At 34.4% G+C, this 26,718-nt stretch overlaps 1 protein-coding gene across 1 annotated transcript; it reads right to left on the bottom strand.

Annotated features, from left to right (window-relative positions):
- Nucleotides 1–782: 782 nt before the first annotated feature.
- LOC113320795 (WUSCHEL-related homeobox 11-like) lies at nucleotides 783–3,275 on the bottom strand. Its single transcript, XM_026568688.1, has 3 exons — nucleotides 2,539–3,275; nucleotides 1,400–1,575; nucleotides 783–1,036 (listed from the first exon to the last, which is right to left on the bottom strand). Exons 1-3 carry the CDS (start codon nucleotides 3,164–3,166, stop codon nucleotides 1,019–1,021), a joined length of 822 nt encoding a protein of 273 aa, XP_026424473.1. The 5' UTR covers nucleotides 3,167–3,275; the 3' UTR covers nucleotides 783–1,018.
- Nucleotides 3,276–26,718: the final 23,443 nt, after the last annotated feature.

Raw genomic sequence — 26,718 nt, 5'->3', positions numbered from 1 at the left:
CATAATTTTGACACTAAGTTTTTTTTTTGTTTTTCTGATAAAACTCTGACGACGATGAATTTGAAGTTAAATATTTTTTTTATTTCTTTTTAACAAGCAAAGGGAAAAACTAAAAGTTAAGTTTTTGTTAATAAGATTTTCTTTGAGGCTAGATTAATAGAAAAACTGAGCCAATTCGTATAACCCCACTATCTAATACATTGCAAATCATCCGTTGAAAATTAACTGTAAAAATTAAGATTGATACACGTGAGATTTATTAGAGGAACATCTTGAGATTCAGTATCTTAAAATATACTATTTTCCGGTTGGAATGCAGAGATTTATAAGAGGAATAAATTATCAAACAATTTAGCTTCAAATTCATTGTCATTTAGGTTTTATAAGAAAAATGATGTTTTGACATCGTGAAGCAATTTGAGAATAAACACATCAACGGATTCTCCCCTGTTCATTTTTGTGTAAATATTTAGGATATGAATGATTTGGATGGGGATATCATTCACAGTGTGGACTCCAAATTCGACAGATTTGGGTCGGACATCCTTTGAATTTAAAAGACAAGCTAAAAATATAATAAAAAGTCTGAATCAGGTTTGAGCGTTGGTAATTTCAGATTTTCAACATTTCTTTTTCGTGTTAGATGTTTGATTAATGATTAGAGGCGTAGAGCAATTCTTATTCACCTGAGTTCAGTGATAGTGAGAGTTAAACTGATTTTTGCCAAGAAAGAAATTACTAACAAATGAAATAGTTGAAACACATTCATTAACTTGAGCTAATTAACAAGGGACTAATTGACAAGGGATGAACTACTAATAGGGAAGAAAAAGAACCTGACATACAAGACGAGGAAGTAGATCTTTACTCAATTAGACACTCTCCACCGAGAAGGAGAAAAAGAAATGAAAAGAAAGTACAGAACGCTTTCCAATCGCTAGATTATTATTTCCGTACACTGAAAACCGGAATCCAAAGAGCTCCCCATTGGTAGGAGAGCAACAACTTGACTCTTATTTTATAAGGATCTTGAAACCTGGAATTCATTTATACATTATTAGTACTTTCTATTTTCTACCAAATTTGGGAAGTCCTGTGTTGCATTCAGAAAACTAAAAAAAGTAATACAATCATTAAGAGAAAAACAACTGCTGCTGTACGAAAGTTTTGACCGAATAACGTGACAGCCGATTCGTAAACACTGTGGAGGTTATCAAGAATTTGAAACCTCCATCAACTATTCAGCTGACAAAGAACAGAAGATGACTAAATAATTTCTTGATTTCCACATTCACAAAGGAATAATGGGTACCTTTGGTGTATGAAAACTTTGTATACAAGTCCAAGGCTTTCAACCCATATAATAATTGCTAAGAAAATTTGGAAATTCAAGGCTTACCAAGAAATAACTTTCACCCGTTTGCAAGCTTTGCAATGAGAAACCATATTCATTGAAAGGAACTGCTACTCCAGAAGAATGAACTAACATAGCGTCTTGACCGAACATACTTTTCATGTCAAGTGGTCCATTTGGAACCTCAGTAGGAACTCCATTGATAAACACAGTTATGAACCCTGCAACCATTCAAGTTTAATGGTAACCAAAGAGAATTTAAAGATCAACTCTCTGTATAATTTTCCTGTTTTGACAATATAATACAAGTGATCATGACAACTTGACGGAGAATACAAATTCAAATCCATAAACCATATGGTCAGCATAGTACTTATTAGGCGGTTTATTCTACAGATTGATCATAGTAATTTCTAGTTACGCACAGTCGTACTAAAGGAAAGTAAAAATTAAGTGTTAAGAGAGGAACAATTCCTCATATAAAAGAAATTACTATATCTAACGAGCTTCAATTAGGGGAAAAGATTAACTAATTAGTAAAAATTTACAGTGAAATCAGCACATATGAAATTGAGCAACTAAAAAGTGATGAACCATTCACTCCTTGAGGTATGTTAACCTGCATTTTCTATACACTCGCAATCTTAATTTAAAAAAAAAAATCATTGAGAAATTGATAATATCTAAGTTTGCCCAGTTGGCATTGAGACGGAGTTTTTTTTTTCCATTCTGTTCTTAAGAAAGAACTGTCAAAACTCAAGTAAATGAAGACATGGAAATTGCAGCTAGCTAAACATCTAAATCCACCAAAATCAAAATTTCCAGCCAATTCAAGCAAAAGTAGCTTTCAAATTCTGTGGGAAAACCTTGAAGGAAGTAAATAAGAACCGATTAAGAAATTGTGATTGAGTTTTGTAATAACTGAAAGAAAACCTAGAAATTCTGTGGTCCCCAAAACAGAGAATGACTCAAAAACAAGTACAGGTTACAAATCTACTTGGTACAAAACAAACAGCAAATTAAGTTCGAGTGGTCCCCAAAATAAGAAGATCAAAAAGAAAAATTCAAAGTTTTTCTTTGTTTTCCCCTAATAGTACAAAAATTTGCATGATCAAATAAATGTTTTTACTGAAGATTACATAGAGAGAAAGAGGTTAAGCTTAAGCCATGCAGTGAATTATTACCAGTTTGAAAATGCAAATTCGTAGTACTTGAAGAGCACAAAATTGAACTTTGATCAATTTCTGATAAACCCATTTGCTGAGAAAATGAGAAAAGATCATCAACACAACCATTATCACCAATACCTCCTCCTCCGCAAGAAGATGACGACGACGAAGAAGAACCGATTAGAAATGGATGAGAAAACGAAGGATTAGCAAAACATGCAGGAGATGAAGAATTTGAAGATGATGAAGAAGTAGATGATGATGATGAACAAGATGATGATGAAGAAGAAGAGGTGGGTTCATAATGAATTGATAAACCATTTGAAGCTCTAATGTTGGAGGAGTCATTAAGCAATCCAGCTTGAATCTGACGTTGTCGACGTCTCGATCTTGAACGACGATTTTGAAACCAATAAAACACATTAGCATCGCCAACAGCACCAAATTTCTCGAGTAATTTTCTTATCCTCACTGTTTCATCTTTAGGTGGATTAACCATACCACTGTTGAAAATTGATTCTAGAATGAGGATTTGTTCTGGTTTGGGTGTCCATCTTGATCTAACTGGTTCACTTTTGTTTGAACCTTGACTAGGATGGTTGTTGTGGTTGTTGTTGTTGTGGTCTGGGGCTTGATCTTCCATCACTCAAATCAAAATATTTATTGGTTGAATCAATAGAAAAAAGAAAGATAGCTGAGTTCAAAATATACCAAATGAAATGGAGAACAAACAAACAAAAAAATAAAAAGTGAGAAAGAGAGAGTTGGAAAGAGAGCACATAAACAGATTCGAAAAGGTGAAATGTGGGTATTTAAAGACATGGAGGGAATGTTGCCTACCTTGTGTCTAAATTACGGAAAAGACCCCCTCTCTAAGATAACACTCAGTAGACTCTTGTAGCCTGTCTATTTTTTTATCCAATCAAGCAGTCATCATGATTTCATGATTTTAGTTCTCTCAACTACACTGTAAACTTGCTATCAAAACTGACCAATCATCAGTATTTTGAGCGGCAACCAATCGCAACGTTTCAAAAATAGACAAAATTTACTTTGTGGTGAAGTATTGCCCGGAATGGCACTGTCCATTTGTAATTTAAGTGTGCACTACTAGATAAATCTTTGAAAATCTTCAATTCTATGGCATCAATTTCTAAAGCATACGTGGTTTATCAGGAGTTCGTTTTCTTAGTGAGCAAAAAATCAACAGTATTGTTGGACAATCAAACATGGTAAAGTTGACACTTTGCGCTTGATATTTTAGAATATAACTTTTGATTCAAATCTTATTACCAATGGAATCTATGAGCCTCCTAGGCACTTCTGAATCTCTGATATGAATCTTGACGTTTCCAAAAAATTAAAGTAGAAAGTAAATAAAATGGAATCAATGTATTCTGGGCCAAGAAAATAGTAGTATTACAGAGAAGCATGAGCTCACTTCAATTTTTTCCACTACCTTTTCACATTCATTACAAAATCAAGAAATTGCTTTTTAATTCAAGAAGGGAAACAGATGTATGATGGGAAAAAGAAGCTTGGATTTTCGATTGTAATTATTTTTTTATAAGGTACTACCAATGTAGCATGTGATGGGTTTATACATAGGACAGTGTCCTTCACTCAGAAGCAGTAGCAGTATGGAAATAAAGAAAGAACAACGACTAGCTACTTTGCAAAGGTTTGTTTAATTAGAAATAAAATTTTGTTTATTGAAAGTTTTGAAATAAAATACTCCCTACGTTTTTTTTAATAGGCTAGTTTCTATAAATAAAAGTTTCAAGAAAATAGACCAGTTTCTTAGCTGGAAAAGTCAAATGTTACTTTAATTTTTTGATACCACTTTTCTCTTAACTTTTTTTGGTGACAACTGTCATGTGGACCACTTCACTTTACTTCTTTTGCTAACAAGTGTCACGGGGACCATTTCACTTCACTTCACTTTTTTTATTTACAAGTGTCATGAAGACCACTTTCAATGATTAGTTTTTTTAATTTTCTTAAATTTTCGCTAAGAATAAAAATAGCCTATTAAAAACGAACGGACGGAGTAGTACTGAACACAAAGAGCAAAACAATAACTTCAGTTTAGGGGGTATGGTCAAGAAACACCGTGCGACCATCCTCAACTCATTTAAGGTTTCTTTTGCTTCTGACGTAGGTTAGATAAAGCCAGAAAGAGATTAACAGTTAAGATTTTCTTTTTCTTCTGACGTAGGTTAGTGCCAGGAAGAGATTGAATCAACAGTGTACACCGACCTCCAGCCTTAAACCTTCGAAGTTGCCACTAAAGAAACAGTGGATAACTAAAATTTTGTTGCACAGTAAATGAAAACAGCTGAAATGGGTGACAGAGGCTGAATTAAACCTCGGACACCTCATTTATTTCTCTCTTTCTGCACTCACTAACACACAAAACCGACCATGTTTTGTATTGGACGCGTTTTCTTGCCTTTTTGTGCATCTTCCCTTCTGCGCAATTCTGCCGCTTGCACTTTCAAAATCAATTCTGCCGCTTGCACTTTCAAAATTTCCTTAGTTTTTATGATGTTTATCAGTCTGTAACACTTCCATAAAGAGAGAAAAAAGATTAAGTTTCAGTTTAAGAACTATATATACGTACTTTAAAGAGGTAAAATGGCTGCCAACGGTGGATATGTACTTAAACAGAAACAACTTGGATTCCTATGGTTTTCTTTTTGGAAAGAGTTTAGTGTTATTTCTTTTGTTTTCTTCCGAATCTTAAAAAAACAAAAAACTCCCCGAATTGGGTATACAAAAACTTACTGGGGTTTGAACCCAACCAAGACGGATAAAGGATGTCTAAAATATGTAAAATTATTTCACCACCCTTCTCCTATTACTAACTAAAACTAGTCTCCTTTAGTTCTAGATCTTAACCTCTTCATTCCCTTCTCCCTTTTCATCACAAGCAACGCTTCCCTCTGTCTTCTTCTTCATCGTTTTCAAACGAAAAAACTCGTCAATTAATATGTCGTCATGGTATTTCTTTAATTTTCGTGACGACTTTTTATGTTTATTTTTGATTGTTATGGTCCTAGGTTGAGTATCATGATTACTTTTCATTCTTTAAAGTAACATTTACAGGGTCGTCACGGTAAAAATTTACGAATACGATTACTAACAGGTCATAATATAAATTATTATCGTAACGACCAATGTACTTAACTATGACACCTTTCTGGATGAAAATATCCTACTAGTCGTCATGGTAACAACATTATAACCAGGAAGATTCTTTCTATGGTCGTTATTGTGTGAAACTTTTACCTTGAAGACCAAAAGTGCTTAAATTTGGGCTTATCTCGGGGAAAACATCATATTAGTTGTCATGATAGTAACATTAGAAGCATGACAACTACAACTCGTCGTCATTTTAGTAAAAAAAAACAAAACTCAGATAGTCATCGTGGTATAATTTTCCTTAGCATGACGGTCGTTTAAAATTATTAGTCAGCACGGTTGTAATAAATAAAGCATGATAATATTTTATGTCACTATAAAAATTCGTCATTTTGTTCTAATACCAACCTGCCGACTAGTTGTGGTCGGCATGTTAACTTTTAGGCGAGCATGACGACTATTCATTTCTGGAAGAATCTGTTAATTCCTTCTGTTAAATTGAAGAATTAAACCAACTAACCTTGTCTAATTCCATTTTGAGAGTGTTTCGATACCGTAATTCATTTCCGTTACAAAGTTCTCAAAAACAAATTTTTTTCTCAAAAAAAATCTTCCAATTAAATTCATAAATTTAATCTAACAAAAAAACTAAATTTCATAACTTACAACTCAACCAATCAATCTACCTATATCAACTAATCCAAGCAGCCTGATTACCGCTAATTAAATAATGGTAGTAGTTTAGCCGTTGCTAAAGATATATGGTTAGAAGGTTTTAGATTTTACTTCCAAATAATCCTATTTTGTCTTATTACCTAGCTTCTAATTAGTTGAGTATACCCTACTCCGAAGAGTTCAAAAAAATGTTAACAAGTAATTTACATCCCATGTCTAACAATATTAGAATTGTATGAACAGAACGAATCCCTTTACTTATATAATTCAGTTTCAAGGCTTTGGACGAAGAAAATTTATGAGTTACATAAAATCACATAGCCCATTGAGGTAAAATGCACTAATTAACCTCATATATAACTTCAACTAATTTCACAAACCATTTTTTAATATAAAAAACTCACCCTCCCCGTACTATCAAAGATATTTGCGTTTTGGAGATTTTTTTTAAAAGTTTTAATAAGTAGAAAATACTAGAAATTCTTTAAACAAATCAGAGAAAAAACTTTATAGATTGATACTCCATATCTTTTTTTTTTGGTCAATCAACATATTTTAATTTATTCAAATCAAAATAGTGATTACTTGATCGCTTACAAGAATAAAAAAAACATTAAAATTACAAGATAAAATCTTAGTACAAATAAAGATATCAATTAAAAGTAAATCACGAAGAGAAAGAGTCATAAACTGCAAATATATTCAATTTTCGTAGATGTAACAAGGAAGGATGATGGTATAATCCGGAACCAATTCCTACCATTTAATTTGATTTTCTTCTTTTTCAATAAGAGATGCTCCTAGAAGAAATGAGTATTTTTCCCATCTTGTATAACCAAACAATCTTGGATGTCCTAATTCCCTTTGATTGAATATGGATTCAAAACAATACCGTGTTGAATAGTCGATGTTCTTGAATTGAGAATAGCAAGTCACGAACCAATAATCAAAGTTTGAATAAATCTCCCTCAAAACGAAGATAAACTCTCCCCAAATAGCGAAGAAATATGTTGAAAGCCATCAAAAACAAAAACACAACTACTTTCACTCAATCACCTATCAATTAAAACTTAAAAAAAAAAAAAATCTTGCCCAGATCTGATCCAAAAGGGACCAAATATAAGCAAGATATTAATGGAGGCTAGGGATTTTTTTCTTGGGAGGAGAGGAAAGGAGATTAATACTCCGTATTAATTATCTACATAAATACCAACGCCTCAGTGGCCCTAGTGGTACCGGTACATGGTTTAGTTTCTTACTTTATACCAGAGGGTTATGGGTTCAAGGCTTGGTACCAAGAAGAAGAAAAAAGTCCATATAAATATTAATACAAAATCATAATCCATATACTCTGGCTAGTTACTTTATAGTGATAATCTACATATTAATACTAAAAAAATAGTCCCTTATTCAGAAAATTTAGCTTTATATATTGATTATTGGGTCGGCCGAATGATTGAATCGAGGGAGGAAGGACCTTCTACATGGTCATTTTTTTGTAAAATGTAAGTGTTCAGTTGACACAAAAGGACTGGAAATGGTCCGGGCCGAAAAACCAAAAATGTCTCTCTGAATCAAAATTTTCTTTTTTTCTTTTACGCATTTTCGTAAATAAATCGAAGAGGAAGGGCATATATGTATTAGACATTTTCGTAAATAAACCGACGAGGAAGGGAAAATAGGTATTAGAGATTTTCATAAATAAACCAAAGAGAAAAGGTAAATAGGTATAAGAGCCAAATTGTATTATAATTCCTTAGAGCGTCCAGAATGGACGAGTAAAAACCAAAATTAGTCCCAAAACCCAATCACAGTGGTACAGAGTAAAACCAAAATCCAGAGTATATTTGGTCTGAAATCCGGACCAAAACTATATTTGGTCGAGCGATAATTAAAAGTGCGTTCGATACCAGGAGCAAATTAAAAGTTCGTTTAAATGAGACGAATGTATAAGCTGCGCAGATTAAAAGTGTGTTCGCATGGGACGAAGGTATAAACTTGGTTTAGTGGGATGTGAGTATAAAGTTGGTTTGTTTATCCGGCGAGGTTATAAAGTTGGTTTGTGTATCATGCCAGGTTATAATGTTGGTTTGTTTATCAAGTGAGATTATAATGTGGGTTTGTTTATCAAGCGCATGTATTGCATGCGTTTCATTGCAAACGGATATATAGAGTTCGCCCGACCCCAGGTGTAGTTATAATGTTCGTCTGATGCAGACATAACTATAATCTTCGCCTGTGATTGAGACGTTGATTATACGTTCGTTCCATTTTAGCCGTAGATTATATGTGTGTTTGGTTATAATTTGCTCGTCACCACTATAAACTAATTTTTTTTTTGTTTTTGCTCTTTGGTTATAGTCGCGTGATTGGAAATGCTCTTATGTATCATATTTTTTCAGGGATGTAACAGGCAAGCAAACTAGAATATAACATATTTAAAAATTCGTGACTTGGAATTATAAAAAATTTATCTCGTTGGAAAGATTTTAAAGAGATCTACATAATGAGTACAAACAATAATATCAAATTAAAGTTTTTACGAAAAATACGGAGGTGTTTATCATTTTAAGCACAATTTTAAAAAATTAATTTCGTACCCATAACGTAAACCACCACAAAGGATGCATAACACATTATGTATCCATATTTTGGTTTATGCATCAACTAATTTTCCATTGCAACTAATAAAACGATGTACTCCCTTCGTTTCAGGAAAAGTGATACTTTCACTTTATCCACAATTTTTCTTTTACAGTCCAATTGCAACAGTGTTTCTTTTTGTTTCCTTTTTTCTTCGGTCGGCCCTCTCCACCGTGGTAGCGGTGTCTAGTCCATATTATGGTGGAAAATTATGATACATCAAAATTCATAAGAAATAAAATACTTATCTATAATTATTTGAGAACAAGTTTTTAATTTATTTATTATCTTCAAATATAGAGACATAATGACCTTCTAAGTTCATAGATAGATACATGTGTTTAGTAGCATTTACACAAATATGTATTCATAGATAGATATATCCTTGTATTCATAGCATCTACCATCGAACTTTTTTTTTTCTTTCTTTTTGAAGGTTATATATCCAAAAGACCTCTATGAATTAAAGAATGAACATACAAACACAGATGGAGGTAGGATGTTTTTGTTCTCCGGTCCTTCAAATATCGGTGTCATAGTAATAGACATAGAGCAATCACTACAATAAAAAAGATTGATAGACCGTAAAAGAAACCATCAGAAAATCGCATACTCACATGGATGGGATCCGAAACCTCTACCCCTATGAATCTCTGACAGTAGGGTCCATGAACCTGTGTTTGTGCGGGTTTTATTACGGTCCGCCAAGAATTACTGTTACTACAAATGATGTAGTAACTATATCTGCACTCTGTCCATTCCAAGAAATTTGCTTTGCCAAGACAATCCTTCCTTGGACTACAGCGGCAAAAGCTTAACAGAGAGTGTATTTACACGGATGTAACTCGGAAGTCAGAAGGCTCAGAACATCCAGCCACCCCGCAGATCCTCTAAAAAGTACTTCATGTTGTTTCAGACCTTCTGTGGAGACAGGCCTTCTAATACAGTTAGTTTTGTCAGCTACACACATGCTTAATTTATGACAATTTTCCATTTCACTTCGCTAACATTTAAGTGTGTACTTTTCATAAAAATACTAAATTATGACTTACAATTTAATGTTAAAAAATCTATAGAGCTGGACTTAGATAATGAGATCCAAATCAATCAGGATATGTCGGCTAGAAACCAAAATCCATATGGATATATATGACTCATCTTGGCTACATGATCTAACAAATGGGTTGAAACTCGGCACATGGTATCTAGTGTAATGATATACTCTCTCCGTCCCACCATTAAGTGACCTATTTGGTTTTTAATTTTGTCCCATCATTAAGTGACCTATATCACTAAACAAGGAGATATTTCTAAGATTATCCTTTTAATTGATTATAAAAAATATAACAAATATGCATAATTTGATAGGCATGTTTATATTCGTTACGTAGGTATTTTAAAATGATTTTCAATGGTATAAAGTTTGCGAACATCCGTGGTGTAGTTTGAGAGATAAATCATTTCAGAATTTCATTAATTATTATTCATAAGGATATAATTGTAAAAAATGGTTAAAAATCTCTTTTTCCTTGCTTGCCTTAAAATTTGTGCAAACTTCAAGTAGGTCAATTAATAGTACGGAGAGAGTAGGTTGGAATAATAGCGTGGAAAGACTTAAGGGTCTCAAATTCCACCTACCTATGTATTATGTCTCTTCCTTTGTTCCTAAGATTATGTGGTAAGATCTTCTTTTTGCATTTTCTCTATTAATGAATCTTTGAAAGAATATTGGTCCGTACCCCTGTACAATATAATTGTTACATGATTTCTCAAAAGATACGCAGAAGACACGCATAATACAGAACAAGAAAAAAAAATGCATCAAAAACCCACGTTGTCCATGGAAATAAACAAAGAAAAAAAAAGAAGAAGGAAGCTTTACATTTTCACTCGTAAAGGTCAGACAGGCTATGCACACTAAAGGGTTTCCGAAACCATAGTGCGTCCATATTTTGAGAAAGAGCAACAAACTGAGCGGTTGAGCTGTCGCGCCCAATTCAATCCCATGTCAACCTTATGATTCAAGAAAAATATGAGTATTTGCTTAGCTAGAAAGGTATCTAGTTAGGCAAGGGAATGGGGTTGAAAAGCAGTATCTGTTCGGTAGAATAGCACAAGAAAAATGCAAAGCGGTAAGGGTCGAACAGTTTTGATTGTAAAGAGAAAAGTTGCACACTGAATGTTACCCCCAAACACAGCAAAATGTCGGTTTGTGTCTCTGTCCTTATCAGTTTTCTTCAGAAGATAATGAAAAAAAATAGAGTTACAACTGGGAGTGTTTTCTTTCTGTTTCTTTTTTGTTTGCTAGCCACTCACTTCATTTCGCTGCGAGTGAGAAACCGAAGATACTGAATGGTTGGTTGTTTGGTAGAGGTTTACCGTTTTTAGTACAGATATTTGTTTCGTTTTTTGGAATTATCTGGAAATAGAAACTTTGCCTCTAAGCTAAAGGGGTAAAGAATCTCGATCTCACACGCTGTATATCCACTGTCCCAGCCTTTTTCTCTTGTTTTGTCTAACATTCATGATGAGGCAGTAAGGTTGTCAAGCAATTTTGTCGCCATTTCCCCATTACAGGATGCACGTATGTACCGTTGTACCTATCCCTGGTTTTGATCCAACAGCAGTGAACACATCCTTGTACGAAGAACTGAGGATGTTCAACGATCTGATTTAGTCCATCTCTGACGTTATTAAAGATATCTGACATTCAAAATTTAACATGAATCTGTGAAAGCAACAGCAGTACTATATAGCTAGATTACAAATTACAACTTTTAAAGCAGCTCACTTAGCTAGCTAGCACCAGATACAACTGAAACCGTTATTGTTTTTGTTCGCTTCTATCACTGGAAAGGTTACGAAGGCCATTACAATCTCGCGTAACTACAGCACATACACCATGTATGTCATCAAGAACACCATACAATACAAAGCCGTTACTCTTTATTTTTATTTTTTTGGAGTATATAATAATCTGTATTCCTAATACGTTTTTTCATTAATTTTCATTTTTCTAAATATAAAGTTCCATATTTAAACTAGTACAACCGTTGTCATGGTGGGAGGGCAGTCCGAAGAAGAATCTAAGGATGGGTTCGTTTGCGACTACTTTCGTCCCGTTTCAGAAAAAGTAATATTTTCGCCCCGTTTCAGAAAAAGTGATACTTTCGCTCGGAGTGATACTTTCGTTTCGTTTCAGGAAAAGTGATACTTTCGCTCCTTTTCACTTTTTCTGAAACGGGGTGAAAGTATCACTTTTTCTAAAAAGGGGCGAAAGTATCACTTCCTGAAACGGAGTGAATGTATCATTTTTACTGAAACGGAGTGAATGTATCATTTTTCCTGAAACGGAATGTGAAAGTATCACTTTTCCAGAAACGTAAAATTAGTCGATCCATAAACCAAACTATGGTTGCATGATGTGTTATGCATCCTTGTGGTGGTTTGCGTAATGTCTATGCATTCAATTTTCAAGAATTGTGCCTAAAGTGAAAGTATCGCTTTTGTTGAAACGGAGGGAGTACATCATTTTATTAGTTGCAACGGAAAATTAGTTAATGCATAAACCAAAATATGGTTACATAAAGTATTATGTATCCTTTATGGTGGTTTGCATAATGGATATACATTTAATTTTCTAGAATTGTGTCTGAAATGATAAATACCTCCGAATTTTTAGTAAAAACTCGGAATTTGATATTGTTGTTTGTACTTGTTGCGTAGATTTTTTTTAATAACCTTTCCAACGAGATAAAATTTGTAAAATTCCAAGGCACGGATTTTTAGATATGTTATATTAAAGTTTGATTTTCAATTATACCCCTAAAAAATATGATACATATAATAATTGGACTAAAAGGGAGGGACAATTTTGTCTAGTGAAAAAACGACCACCAAAAATTTGGTTACACCAAATCCAATTTTTTTGTGTCAATTGATCTTTTTTTTTTTATTCAAAAATAATTTCATTGATTATCAAATAGATAGTAGTACATTAGTATCATGGGTAATGCAATCTTGAATGTCAAGAGGATAGGAATCTCGTAAACAAAATCAGACTTTGTAATCCTTGCCTTTTTGGAAATCTTGTCTGCTACACAATTTGAATATCTTTTAACTGAAAGACATTTCCAGTTACTAATGTTATTCAACATAAACTTAATATCTAGAATTAAACCTTGGTTCATCCAATACACATAGAAATCAAGACCATTGATGGACCTAACTAGCACTTCACTATCAGACTCAAAAGTAACATTACTGAAATTTCTTGAGATTGCCAGAGAGACAACTTTCTTCATAGCTCTGCATTCCAGCTCCTCCACTTCTATTCTTTGCTTCATTACTCCATCAATATATTCCCATTGCACAACAAGGCTGGTACCTGCAAAATTTCTTATAATCAGTCAAATTCCCCCTTGTAAAGTTTCTTTAACAAATGAAGCATCAAGAGTAATTTTCAGATGACCAGATTCTGGTGGCTTCCAATTTTGTGGTTGCATTGGACCATTAACAAACACAGTATTGTAAACATTCAAATAAACCAGCTTATTGATGTTATTCAGGGACAAAGTCTATTTGGATTATGATTCCGAAACACTTTGATGCACCTATCTTTCCAGATAGTTCATGCTGAAACCATTAGGAGTTTATTGATATCCTGCCTATTTATACCTGCACCAAAGATAATGTTGTTATCTGCAGAAAACCAAGAGATTACCCAAGATAATGGAGCAGCTTTGTAAAGGAATTTTTGAAATTTGAATTTCACCCAATCACAGCTTTGTACGACCCAATCATAGCCTTGTACGACCCACTGATCCGAGATGATTTTCCAGTTAGAACAAATATGGCAAACATGAAGAACACAACAGCTTCAAAAAGCTTCACAACAACTTTTGCAAACGCTTGAATCACAGATATAAACTTAGGAAACACCATTTAGGATAACAATTCTTACTGCAGACACATCTGGAGATAAAGATTATTAGTTAACCATTAGTAAGAAAATCCAAACATATCAAAATAAAAGATTTTCTACTTTAAATGAGAATAAAAAGGTTTTCAACCATAAAACATGTGAAAAAATCTAAAGAAGTAATCCCAAAGATTCAGAACATGTATAAAAATCTAAGAAAAATTCAAGAAATTTTGTGAGAAAAAATATTGAGTTGACTCAGTTTTGTCACCGATACTCAGATATTCGGCACACAACGTACTTGATCTGAACAAATTCGTAGGCCAGCCTATTTAGATATTCGGCATTTACAAACCAGAACTGAATTCTTTTCTAGCGGCCGCTACATACAACTTACAAGTATACAATGATGTCTTACGAAATCCTGCCAACCGGTTTTCTCAAAATATGGGTAAGGTGGGATTCGAACGCGCGTCACCAAACTCATTATCTTCGCCCTTGATCAATTGTACTAGTTCCTGTTGGTAATGGTCATATAAAGGTCCTCCCTCGTTTCGCTCGGTAGGCCAACAAATATCATAGGTATTACGAAATTATCAAAAGGTATTATGATAGATTTCCAATTAGCAAAAGCCTAAATTCAGGCTAGTTTTTTTTTTTTTTTTGGAAATCTCATATCAATTCAATCAAACCAAAATAGTGATTATATGATTGCTTACAAGATTATCAAAACCATCAAAATATAAGATAATCAAAAGGTTATCTTATATCCAATTGCAAATATATCGCGACGAGAAAGAGCCATAAACCGCAGAGACATCCGATTTTTGTGGATATAGTAGTCATGAATGATGGTGTGAACCGTAATCAACTCCCACCATTTAAAATGACTATCTTCTTCAATAAAAGATGCAAAAAGAAGAAGAAGATTATTTTGACTAGTTAAAATGAATTTAAAGCGACCTGAGCAGCGTGTTGATGTTCTTGATGAATCGAAAATAACAAGCCAAGAAACACCATGGAGATTAAAAGAATTGCTATTAGAGCGAAGAAAAATCATCGTAAAGATGAAGAAAATATCGCCTATATAGTGAATAAATGTGTCCACAGACACCAAAAAAAAACTAAAAACATATATTAAATTATTTTTTATTCATAAGAATTTCAAAATTCCTGCTTAGATTTAGTCCAAAAGGACTAGATCTGAGCAAGAAGAAGAAGGAAGTTCTAGGGTTCTTTTTTTCCTTTAAGAGAGAAAGAGAAGAAAAGGGGAGAAATAAAAATCCATCACGTGTTTGTTTGTTTGTTTTTTTTTTTTTTTATAAATCAGGTTAATTAAAACATAATCAAAATCATGCAACTTAACTTTGTTAATAACTTCACTCGTCCTGTTTAATTAGCGGACTACCAACATTTTCTTATTCCTTACTATTTATTAATGTCTAGCAGATGCAATAAAAAGTAGGAGCCAAATGTCATTTTTATTAATTTTAAAAATAATTTGTTTTGTGGATCGTGATGGAAAAGATCTGTTTCGTTTAGAAAACTCCAAAGGAAGTAAGACCCGACTTTTTCAAAAAAAATATGAAATGAACAAACATATGGTTGACAATCCCTGATCAATATTGCAGAGCTTGCATTTATGATAAATAACAGGGGCATTATAAGTTTGTAACATGGATATAGTAGGCAAGGAATTCTGAAGTGTTACCTAAATCACGAAATAAACCTTAGAAGGGACTTGTTTACAGGCATGCACTGCAACACATTTAACACTGAAACTAACTTAGTTATCAGAACTGAAGCAAAAAATACTATCTCCACATACTTCGAAAATTTGATAATACCAATATCAAGTGATGGATGCTCCCAACAATCCACCAGTTCCTCCATGTTTAGATTAAATTTTATCTATTAGTTCCAACCATTCTCCATTGTTGATTCCTCGTTGTTTCTTATTTGTTTTAAGCCTTTTGTTTGTTTGTATTCTCGATAAAGATAAGTACATATGAAGTGGCAAAATACTGAGAAGTTACAACAGACCGGCCCCAAGATTACATATAGTGGGATCAGACAAACAATGCAAAAACCACCTAAAAACCCCAACAAAACAAGCTGGTAACAAACCATCAAAAACAATACAAACACATTAAGGAGGTTCAAAGAACAACTCCTTCATATAACAATAACATCGTCCAGACGAATATCATACATGGAAGGTGCTGAAGATGCCCAATAAGGATATTTAATATTAACCTCAGTAATAATCTCATATACCCTTTTTAACTCTGAGTTAGAAGTTTTTGTGTTCCTTTCAATCCACACTGATCAGAAAATTTTGGAATGCAAACTTTTCCAAATTTCAGGACCCTTTTTTAGTAAAGGAGAACTTGTTAGAGCATCGATCAGTCAAACTCACAAATTTTAGTATGTCAAACTTGTTGTCAAATTTAGTTGATCAAAACTACATCTTGATTTATAGTCTACTAAGGTAAGTCTCATATTTGGAGTAGAGGATGGTGGTTATCGAACTTGAAGATCGAAGACTGAACAACAGTGGAGACGTCTACAACAACAAAGATATGTGAAGAGTGAATATCATATTTACTCATATTATCTACCAACTATATAATGAGATATGCCGAATGACTTTAGTATTATGATAAACATTGCAAAAAACTAAATCAAGTAATATATAACTTATCGAATAATAGGTTGAGAGAAATTTATTGTTCAAAGAATCACAATTGCGTATTGAGCTCGTCAGAGTCATCAAGTCAGTTTTCATGTTTACAGACCGCATTGCTCAGTTCAGGAAGTCAAATTCATAAATACTAAGACTTGATGTATTTTTCTCTAATTAACTCGCGTACACGAACTGATTTGCTCAGTTTGCGAATTGGTCGATTTGAGACTTCTCTGGATACTTTTTATTTCGGTAGTACTCGAACAGATTTATATAGTTTGCGAACCGGTCGATTTTAAGTGTTCTCCGTAGACTTTTTGTAATTGACTAGATGAATAGATTTAGACAGTTCGCGAACTTATCAATACCAAAGGATCCTAATTTCGAGGTGATAAAATATTCACGAACTATTCGGTCTTGTGAATTATTATGCTCCAACTTATGCTTGTTGGTTCCCAAACAACTATCTTGTAAATTATTATACTCCGAGTGAGATGAGATCTTGTTATTTGGATTACTGTTGGATCATCAGCGGGGATGATCTGGATGGTCGAGTCTGTTCAGAGAAGTGGGCTCAACTGTATCAATTTTTTTATCCCTTTTTAGAGTAACAAACTAACAACAAATGAATGCCATAAGTGACACGGAAAAGAGATTAGCACTAAGTCCATTCCCATGTTTTAATATATATATTATTGACAGTTGGACATCTTACACCTATGTTTTCAATAGGAATTACTGGCTAGTCCAGGAATGAGGGAATCGGTTACTGGCTAGTCCACTCCCAGAATTGATTTATCCTCTGGTCCAAAAACATGTTTTTGGACCAGAAACTTTATCCCCTAGTCCATCCACGTGCGGTTTACAGAAGATCAGTTTTCAAATATTCCCAACATACCCTTCTGCAACTCAAAGTGACGAAACAAGTCAGTTTCTTTCCTCTTTTTTTCTTCTCAGATCGGTTTCTCTCAATTTCTGGTATTGTTTTTCAATCATCTTCATCTGAGCTTCGAATTAGGTTCTTCTGAGTTTTGAATTAGGTCATCTGAGCTTCGAACCAAGGTATTTATCCTTTCAATCATCCTCTTCTGCTACTGTTCTAGAAATCTTGATGAATAATTAGGTTTATTTTGATCCGATTTCTATCAGGATAATTGTATATAGAGCTGGCAACCGGGCGGGCCGGGGCTGGCCCGTTACGGGTTCTACGGGTTCGGGTTAATACGGGTCGAAACCCGCGGGTGGAAATTCTTCGCGGGTTAGCATTTCTTCAACCCGTACCCGTAACGGGCTGAACTTGCGGGCTCACGGGTTAGCCCGCCCGTATGTCAGATCTGAATTGTCCGACAGAGTATTCACTGTTTTCTGGGCAAGACTGCTGCAACCTAACATAACATTCACATAACTCATTTCATATTTAGATTCATTTCAAATTTTCAATCAACAACAGATTCACTAGTGACACTATCAAAATTTAAAAATCTAGTGAAACAAAATGATAAAATTGAAAATCTTAACAAGTAACAACTGTTTAATAGTAATACTAATACCATTATACCAGTTACACAGTCAGTCAGTCACAGTTACAATTACACAGTTCAACAAAGAAAAATACCCTTTGAGAATCGATACCGTAGTAACTAGTAATACCATTTTACCATACCATAGATCCTGCACAAAATATATATTGTGGTTAAACCAAAAACTGATAACTGTCCAAAAAAACATCTCCAATCTCTTTTATATACAAAATTTGGAGACACTGTGAATCTGTGATAAGTGATAACTGTCTGTCCAAAAAACAATTTGTCCAAAAAACATTCTCATTTTCCATGTCTATCTTTGAGTTGCTCCAACTAATCATTATTATGAATCTGTAATTCCAAGCAAAAATAAATCAAACAAAAGAAAAGAAACAAGTCAGAATTTGCATATTTACCCCGCTTTATATTGAAGAAGTATGCAACTACGCATACTAATTAGACGCATAAGAACTTACTTCGCCATCCTCCAATGCCTCATCCTCCAATACACCAAGTTCAAATCCTAATACATCTTCTCCAATAAGCCCATTTTCCTCATCCAAATCTTCTTTTCCTACATGGATAAAAAGTTAAAAACCATCGAAGTTGAATATGAAATTTAGATATTCAACTAAATGCAATATAGGCACTTACCAACTCCAAGGTCCCAATCACGAGTTGTTATCACCGCCTCAGCATTTTCAGGTAATAAGGAACTCCGAAATCGATCAATTACCCTTCCGCCAATACTAAATGCAGATTCTGAAGCGACGGTTGAAATAGGAATTGACAAGATGTCCCCATCCATTCTTGAAAGAACTGGAAATCGTTGCTCCTGGCCTTTCCAATACATTAGGATGTCGAATGATGGATTCCGTTGACAAGGATGTTTCTCACTAAGATATAGATATAACTCTGACAAGTCAGATTGCAGATCACCACCACCATTTTCCTGTGCTGCAGCGTATTCCTGCATAAAACAAGAAAGAAGTTAGAAATGAGAGCAAAGTACTAGTTATCTTCTATGAGAACATAAAGTACAAGAACTTCACAAACACACAGATAAAACACAAAATAATACAAGACCACATGTACGTAATAAATAAGCTTCAAAATTACCTCGTACCACTCACTTCCTTGATGGGCAGAATTCCCATCGGTTTGAGTACCCAAATTCTGAGTTCCAATTCCAGAAGCTCTTGAAAAGATGCAATACTCATTATAAAGTTTTTTCATTTCATCATGCACATCATTAACTTTTCTTTCTAGTACTCTTACATCAGGATACAACTTGGAGTAAGCAAAGTTCAGATAATGAAGTTTATATCTAGGATCTAACACAAGTGCAATAGCCAATATAGGACTCAAGTTCGTCCAATAACTGTTAAATTTTTCTTGCATCTCTTTTACCATCTCCCTAATGTAATCAATATCATTTGTACTTTCTTTTTTGAGTAACACCTGAAGTCGACAAACTCCTTCAAAATAAAGATTGGAAGTAGGATACTTACTACCAGAAAATAAAGTCGTGAGATCATAAAATGTCTTGAGAAACTTTGTGACAACTTCAATTTTCTCCCATTCTTCATCAGTTGGACAGTCTTCATAGTCTGGATCCACCTCCTTTAAATGAGCAAAAACAACTCTATAAACAAGACAGCTGTCCAACATGAGATAAGTTGAATTCCACCTGTATAAAACAACACCAAGTGAGTATACTATAAACATTAATACAATCTCTAACTGTATAAGTATAACAAAATAACAGTAGAAACCCACCTTGTGCTCACGTCTTGACGAATACCCCTTCTTGTTCCAGACATTCCTAAAGCATCAACAATGTCCAAGAATTTTTGTTTTCTTACTTGAGACATTTTAAGGGACTTCACAGACTTTCTTATCTTAAGCACAGCTGGATCAATCTTCACAAGTCAATCTTTTACGATAAGAGCTAAGATGTGAGCACAACAACGCACATGAAAGTATTTTCCCTTGTTAAACAAGATCTTCTTCGCAACAAGTCTGCTTTGCATAATTCTAGCACAAGCTCCGTTATTTGCAGCGTTATCCAAGGTGATGTTGGATACTTTATCTTCAATTCCCCAATCTTCTATCATCGCAAATAGCATGGCAGAAAGATTTTCACCTATCAAAGAGTGGAATGGGTAAAAGTTAAAACTCCCAATTAAGTAATTCACTTGTATGAGGTGGTGGAAAATCTCAAGACTAAAGCAAATAAGCAATATATAAATATCACATGATAAAATAAAAGATGTCATGAATTAAGTGCTTAACCTGTATGAGGTGGTGGAAGTTCACAAAAATTCAGAAGATACTTCTTTAACTCCCAATTTTGATCAAGATAGTGCACAGTTAAGCTTATATACCCTGTAGTCGTAACAGAAGTCCACATGTCAGATGTTAGACACATCCTACCTGCAAGGATAAGTCAAATACATCAGCAAATATTATGATAATCAATCACTCATACATACAAAAGTAAGAAACAAAACATGTCACCGAAATTTGAAATTCTGGACTGCAACATACCTGGAGCAAGTTTCAACATGTTTCGAATACCTTCTTTTCGTGTTTTATGTCTTTTGATAACATCAGCTTTCCTAGTATTCCTTGATATTGGTTTAGCATCCTCATTTAGATAAGCACATATATCCCTAAATTCTTTCCATTCCACCAACGAAAATGGGACGTTTCTTGCAATGAGTAATGTTGAAAGAAGATCCCGGTACTTCATTTGATCAAATTTGCGTACGCGGGTAGACAGCTGGCCGTTCTTTGCAGATAACATCATCTGCCCTATGTCCTTAGACTGACGCTGAGGACACACATGCCTTCTCATAGATGAGGTTCCGCCTTTGCTGCTTTCATATTTATATCCAAATTTACAAGCCTTACACACTCCCTTCTCTGTTCCATCTTTCTCTTTAACGCGGTCAAAAAAGTCCCAAACATCAGATCTAAGTCGAGATTTCTTTGAATTGTTTCCTTTCTTCCATTGAAAATAGCTGTAGGTGCACAACCAACAGTTTGCAGATACATTCTCAGAATCTACCATTTCACATCGTCATCCTCATACTCATAACACACGTTATACTGTTCTTGTACACTTGACATCCGAGAATAGGAGCCACAAAGAATAGGTCAGAGTTCTAACAATCAAACAACAAGACTACTCCGAGATGAATAAAGAAACCTATCTCAAAAGTGAACTAAACGTGAGATGATTTAGCCAAGTACAGATAATTTGTACAAAATACAAGTCATTAAGCATAAACCTACTAGTAGTCACTACCCTATCCTTAGATTCTCAATCAGGTGAATTCTTCTCCCTGAAACTTGTCAGCTTCTTCTCCTTAAGCTAATCAAACATAGACACATAAAGCCAAAACCCAATTTCCTTGCGGGATCCTAGAAACCCCCTGGACCCAATTATCAAAATTCCCATATGGGTTTTACTTCCATTTCAATCAAACAATGCTCTTCTGTAGTGTATAATTGAACCTATTCAAATAAGTATCCTTCTAGAATTAGGGAAAAAATAATGATCAATCAAATCCAACACACACAATTCATAGAAAATCATTAAAAAAAAAGTTCAACAACAGTACTTAATCAGTATTCAATATTTCAATAAGATCCATCTATGATTCTATAGAATCTATACTAACACAAACCCTCACACATTCAAAAATCGAAATCACTGAGAACTAGAATCATATACTGATATACATATAGTCAAAAACTCAAAATCAGATTAATAAGACCACAAAGGTAGACTGACTGCAAATAGTTAGATTAATAAGACCACAAAATCAGAAAAGTTTTTATATTAACAATCCAAAAAGAAAATAGACTGCAAATTAAAGTAATAATACCTTTTGAGTTTTGATGATTGAGATTCTTTTGTTATCCACAAATCAAAAGAACAAATTCCGCTTGTAGGCTAACATGAACTGAATCCGATTGATTTATGTTTAATCTCAAGAGTCACGGACTCACGAATCACGATTGATTTAGGTTGCTAAGAAGAAGAAGATGAGAACATTGAGAAGTGACAGAGTTCTTCAGACTCTGAGAATTAGAGATTCACAGTTCTTCAGAGTTCACTTCTCAGAGAATTAGAGAAACGAACGAAAGGGAATTATCTAGGTTTTTCTTTTTCTTATACCACGCGTAGAGAAGTTAGAACACGTATGGAGGGGCGACGCCACGTGTAGAGCTAGTTACCCAAGGCGGGTTGATTCTGAACCCGCGGTTTTGGCGGGACGGGCCGGGTTAACCCGTTTGTGCACGGGCCTGCAATTTACCAACCCTAACCCGGCTTGTTTAGAAACCAGCCGAGCCGGGTTAGGGTTTTTACGGGCCGGGCCGGGTGAACCCGCGGGTTTTGGGATTGTTTGCCAGCTCTAATTGTATATGATGTACATTGTTATCTTTTTATGATTTCGTTTTATGATTTCTGTTTTATGATGATTTACAATGTCAATTCAGTTTCGAAGTAATTTCCGTTCGTTTTTTAAGTAATTTTCGTGATTTTGTGTGTTTCAATTAGGTATTTGAGCTTCGAATTAGGTTTATCTCAGATTCGAACAAGGTATGATTTGTTTTTATGATTTCTGTTCTGTTTTTGTAATCTGATTTTTTGTATTTTCTACATTTTTTTGCTGCTGTTCTTTTTATTTTTCATTAGACAGATCGTGTAGTATGTATTACCAATACGTACTGCATATAGCGTGCTCTCTTTTCATTCTGCAGTAGATGCCAATACATATGAATATGAATCAGTACATGTCAATACGTCCTGCATATAACATGCTCTTTTTTCATCCTGTAGTAGATGCCAATACATATCAATATGAGTCAGTACATGTCAATACGTACTGCTTATAGCATGTCTATACAAAGACTCTTTTTGTTTCATCTCAGTACATGTCATTTTTTACAGGGTTAACATGTCTGACGTTGCTCCCAAACCAGACTTCTCCATCTATTCTCATGTATACCATAAGCAATATCATTTTGCATATGAGGTTACATCGTTTTCAACTTTAGAGGATTTGAAATTTTGCATCTGTAATATGTGAAGCTGGTTGACTCCATCGACTATTCTGGTTAACTATTTCTAGAATCAAGCGATAGTTCCTATTCTTGCCGATGTGACACTCCAGGGCATCTCTGCATTACATTCATCAAAGCAATCAGCTTTCTTTGATTTGCACGTGGATGTAATTTCAAATGGCGCATCTAGGCGTATGGAAGTTGACAGTAATGCATACTTAGTTGTCAGTGCAAAGGATAGTTATTTGAAAGAAGGTAAAGAAGCCCCAAGAGTGTTTTTTTCAGATGGTTGGGATAAGATTTTTGATGATACAGATCAATTATTCTATGGTGGTGTTGATGCCGTACGTATAGCATGCCAAAAATACTGCATGAGAACTGGATATGAGGTAATTAAGAAGAAGATTGACCTTGAGAGATTCACCGACGTATGTAGTGTGAAAGGTTGTTCATGGAAGCTTCACGCAACTGCCATTGGTAGTTTTATTGATGTTTTTAAGATAAAGGAATATGTGGGAAGGCACACCTGTGGCGGTGGTTATATGTTGAAGAATCCAAGAGTTACAAAAAAACTCATGAACAGTATAATTCATGAGATGGTCAGGCACAACCCTCGCATAACACCAGCAGAGATCATAGATTATCTTAAAGTTGGTGGTGGCATTGAAATCCAATATCACCACGCATATCATGCAATTGAGTTGTCGCATAAACAGATTTTTGGTAATGATGTGATGTCGTACACTGATCTTGCTTGGTGGGTGAATGTTGTTAGGGAAACAAACCCTGGGTCATTTATTGATTTCGATTTCAATGATTCTACAAAAAGATTCAATAGACTTTTTGTTTTCTTTGGAGCTTGTATAGAGGGATATAAACTATGTCGTCCTATGATTTTCTGCGACTGTACATTTCTCACTGGAACTTTTAAAGGAGGTCTCATGGCATAAACATGTCTTAATGGAAATCAAGGTAACTGGTTCTTTTTTATTTCTGATATGTAGTGTCTGGTAGTTATATCACTCATATTGACCTTACTTCACTATCTGACAATGAGTATTGACCATTCTACATACTACATATTGACCTTACTGAGTATGAGATAAACCATACTGCATGTGAAAATGTAGTGTCCATCAGTTGCTTAACATGTCATTATGTAGTGTCAGGTTTTCACATATCAACAAAGAGGTAAACCATACTGCATGTCAATATGTAGTGTCAATATTAGTTGCTTAACATAACTAGTAATTCCTTTTTGCAGGATTTTATCCGCTTGCGTTTGCTTTAGTACCCGGTGAAGACAATATCAGCTGGGAATGGTTTTTCAAGAAACTGAAGGAGTCTTTGAATGATGATCGCCCAATCACTTTTATGACTGACCGAGGTGAAGGGTTGGTTAAATATATTCCCAAAGAGTTCCCTGATTCTCATCAAAGATATTGTTACTTCCATTTGGACAAAAACTTACCTATCGCAAAGTCTGACGAAAAGTATAAGGAAGTAACTGATGCTTTCCGAAAGGCGACATATGCTCTTTCTCCTGCAACATACGAGGAAGGTCTTCAAGAAATGGTTAATTTGGGAAGGCCTTGGGTTGCTGACTACTGCCGCAACATTCCAAAAGAAAAGTGGTCCAGTGCTTTCTTCAAGGCCTGTAGTTATGGTTACACTTCATCTAGCGTTGCTGAATCGTTCAATAGCTGGATTAACAACGAGAAGAAATTACATGCGTGTGCGTTCGTTGACTCGATCAGGTTTTTATTAGTTTCCTTAGTCACAGTACAAGCTTATATTAGTTTTCTTTTTGTAACAGTATTAGCATATATGTTCTGTTAATCTACGTATATTTTTAGTATAATAGACTTGCTATTCCCTTGTCGTGTAGGATACGTATGATGGAAATGATGTCAGAACGTCGTGAAGAGAGTCTCTTGATGGACCCAGAACTTCTAACCCCTACGTATCAAGCCTTTCTTGAACTACACATCCAAATTTGCCGTCCCTGGAAAGTTAGCCAGTCAGATGCTAATCGTTATGAAGTGCATTCTCCAAGGTTAGCGTTTACCCCTAATCTCTATCATCTGAATGTTATTTACTTTCTCTTTATTTTTTTTAAGTACCATGTTTCTGTGAGAACATATAAATATGTACTGTGTATATTAGGTGTACTGAAAAATAACACATGAATATGTACTGTGCAGATCTCATATGGTAGATCTAGAGAGAAAAACTTGTACTTGCCGACGATGGCGCGTTTATGGTTTTCCATGCTCGCACGCTACTGCAGCTATTACTAGATCTGGAGGAAGGATTCTTGATTACGTTGAAGATTATTTCAAAGTTACCACTTTTCGTAAGCTATATTCAATAGCTATTAGACCCGTTCCTAACCACGACAGGTATGTGTCTTTAATCAGTACATTTTCATTTTTCATAACAATATGTAATGGTAGATACCACTTACACATGTAATAGCAATTGAAACTGTCAACATAAACCTACTTACATATGGATGTTACATACTGATATGTAATGGTAGATACCACTACATTTTTTGATATTTGTTTTTCAGGAACAATATACCGTGTACATATTCATATGTAGTTGTGGTTCATTCCATTTATATGATACTGTTTTTTTCTCACAGGCCCGATGAGTATCACGTAGACGATATCGTTCTCCCAGCAGAAGTAATTAGGTCTCCACCAGGCAGGAAAAAGGGGAAACGTATTAAGTCTGCATATGAGACTAGTAGAAAATCTGTCAAGTGTTCAAACTGTAATTTGAAGACTCATCACAACAAGGCAACATGCAATCTTATCCGACAGTATGAACTTTCTGAAGAATGATTTTGTGTCAGGTATGTATTTCAGTCAGATACATATTAATGTCTTAATTAAGTAAGTATGATACAATACAATGTACTTTTAAGCAAGTAGTGTTCTGATTTTCTTTTTTTTATCACAGGCTTGAACGTGCAGCAGAATGTTATATCGATGATGTTGCCAGATTCCTTTTCCACAATTCTTTCCTCTAGCCCTTGTTCTATTCTACCGTTTTTCTTTTTGATTTTGTCAGTACCAACTGAATTTGGTTAATAAGTATTTCATTTACAGTACATACATTACAAGTGTACTGAAAATACTGTTTTTGTTGTTTCTTAGAACATCTTTGGTTTTTGAAATTATAAGTCTATCAAATGTAGTTATTGTAGTTATTTTCGAATAATGAAATATGTTGTTAAGTCTATCAAAATGTCAGTATCTATCACCAGTAGTGAAGTATTTACATACTGAAATTACATGTCAGTATTGTAGTGTTTAACCATCTTCCACTAAGATTATTTAGAACATATCATAATTACAATTCCACAAAAACTTTTGTGGTTTCAATCAGGTTAGTACATATTAAAGAAAACAATCAGTACTTACTGATATGTAGTGGTTAGTTTAATTATGATATGTGGTTTTCCAGCTGATTCACCATCTCCACAACACAAAATCATGTTTAAGTAACACAAT

Source organism: Papaver somniferum, chromosome 11 (genome assembly GCF_003573695.1).
Source record: "Papaver somniferum cultivar HN1 chromosome 11, ASM357369v1, whole genome shotgun sequence".
NCBI classification, from domain to species: Eukaryota; Viridiplantae; Streptophyta; class Magnoliopsida; order Ranunculales; family Papaveraceae; genus Papaver; species Papaver somniferum.
The sequence above is the reverse complement of the archived record's forward strand: the minus strand, read 5'-3'. Positions and strand labels throughout refer to the sequence as shown.

What these genes read in the sequence shown, in the direction of transcription:
- LOC113320795 (XM_026568688.1), bottom strand. Translation starts at nt 3,166, where the DNA reads ATGGAAGATCAAGCCCCAGACCACAACAACAACAACCACAACAACCAT. An exon ending in GAATTTGCATTTTCAAACTG is followed by an intron (nt 1,576 to 2,538) that starts GTAATAATTCAC and finishes GAATGGTTGCAG; the next exon opens with GGTTCATAACTGTGTTTATC.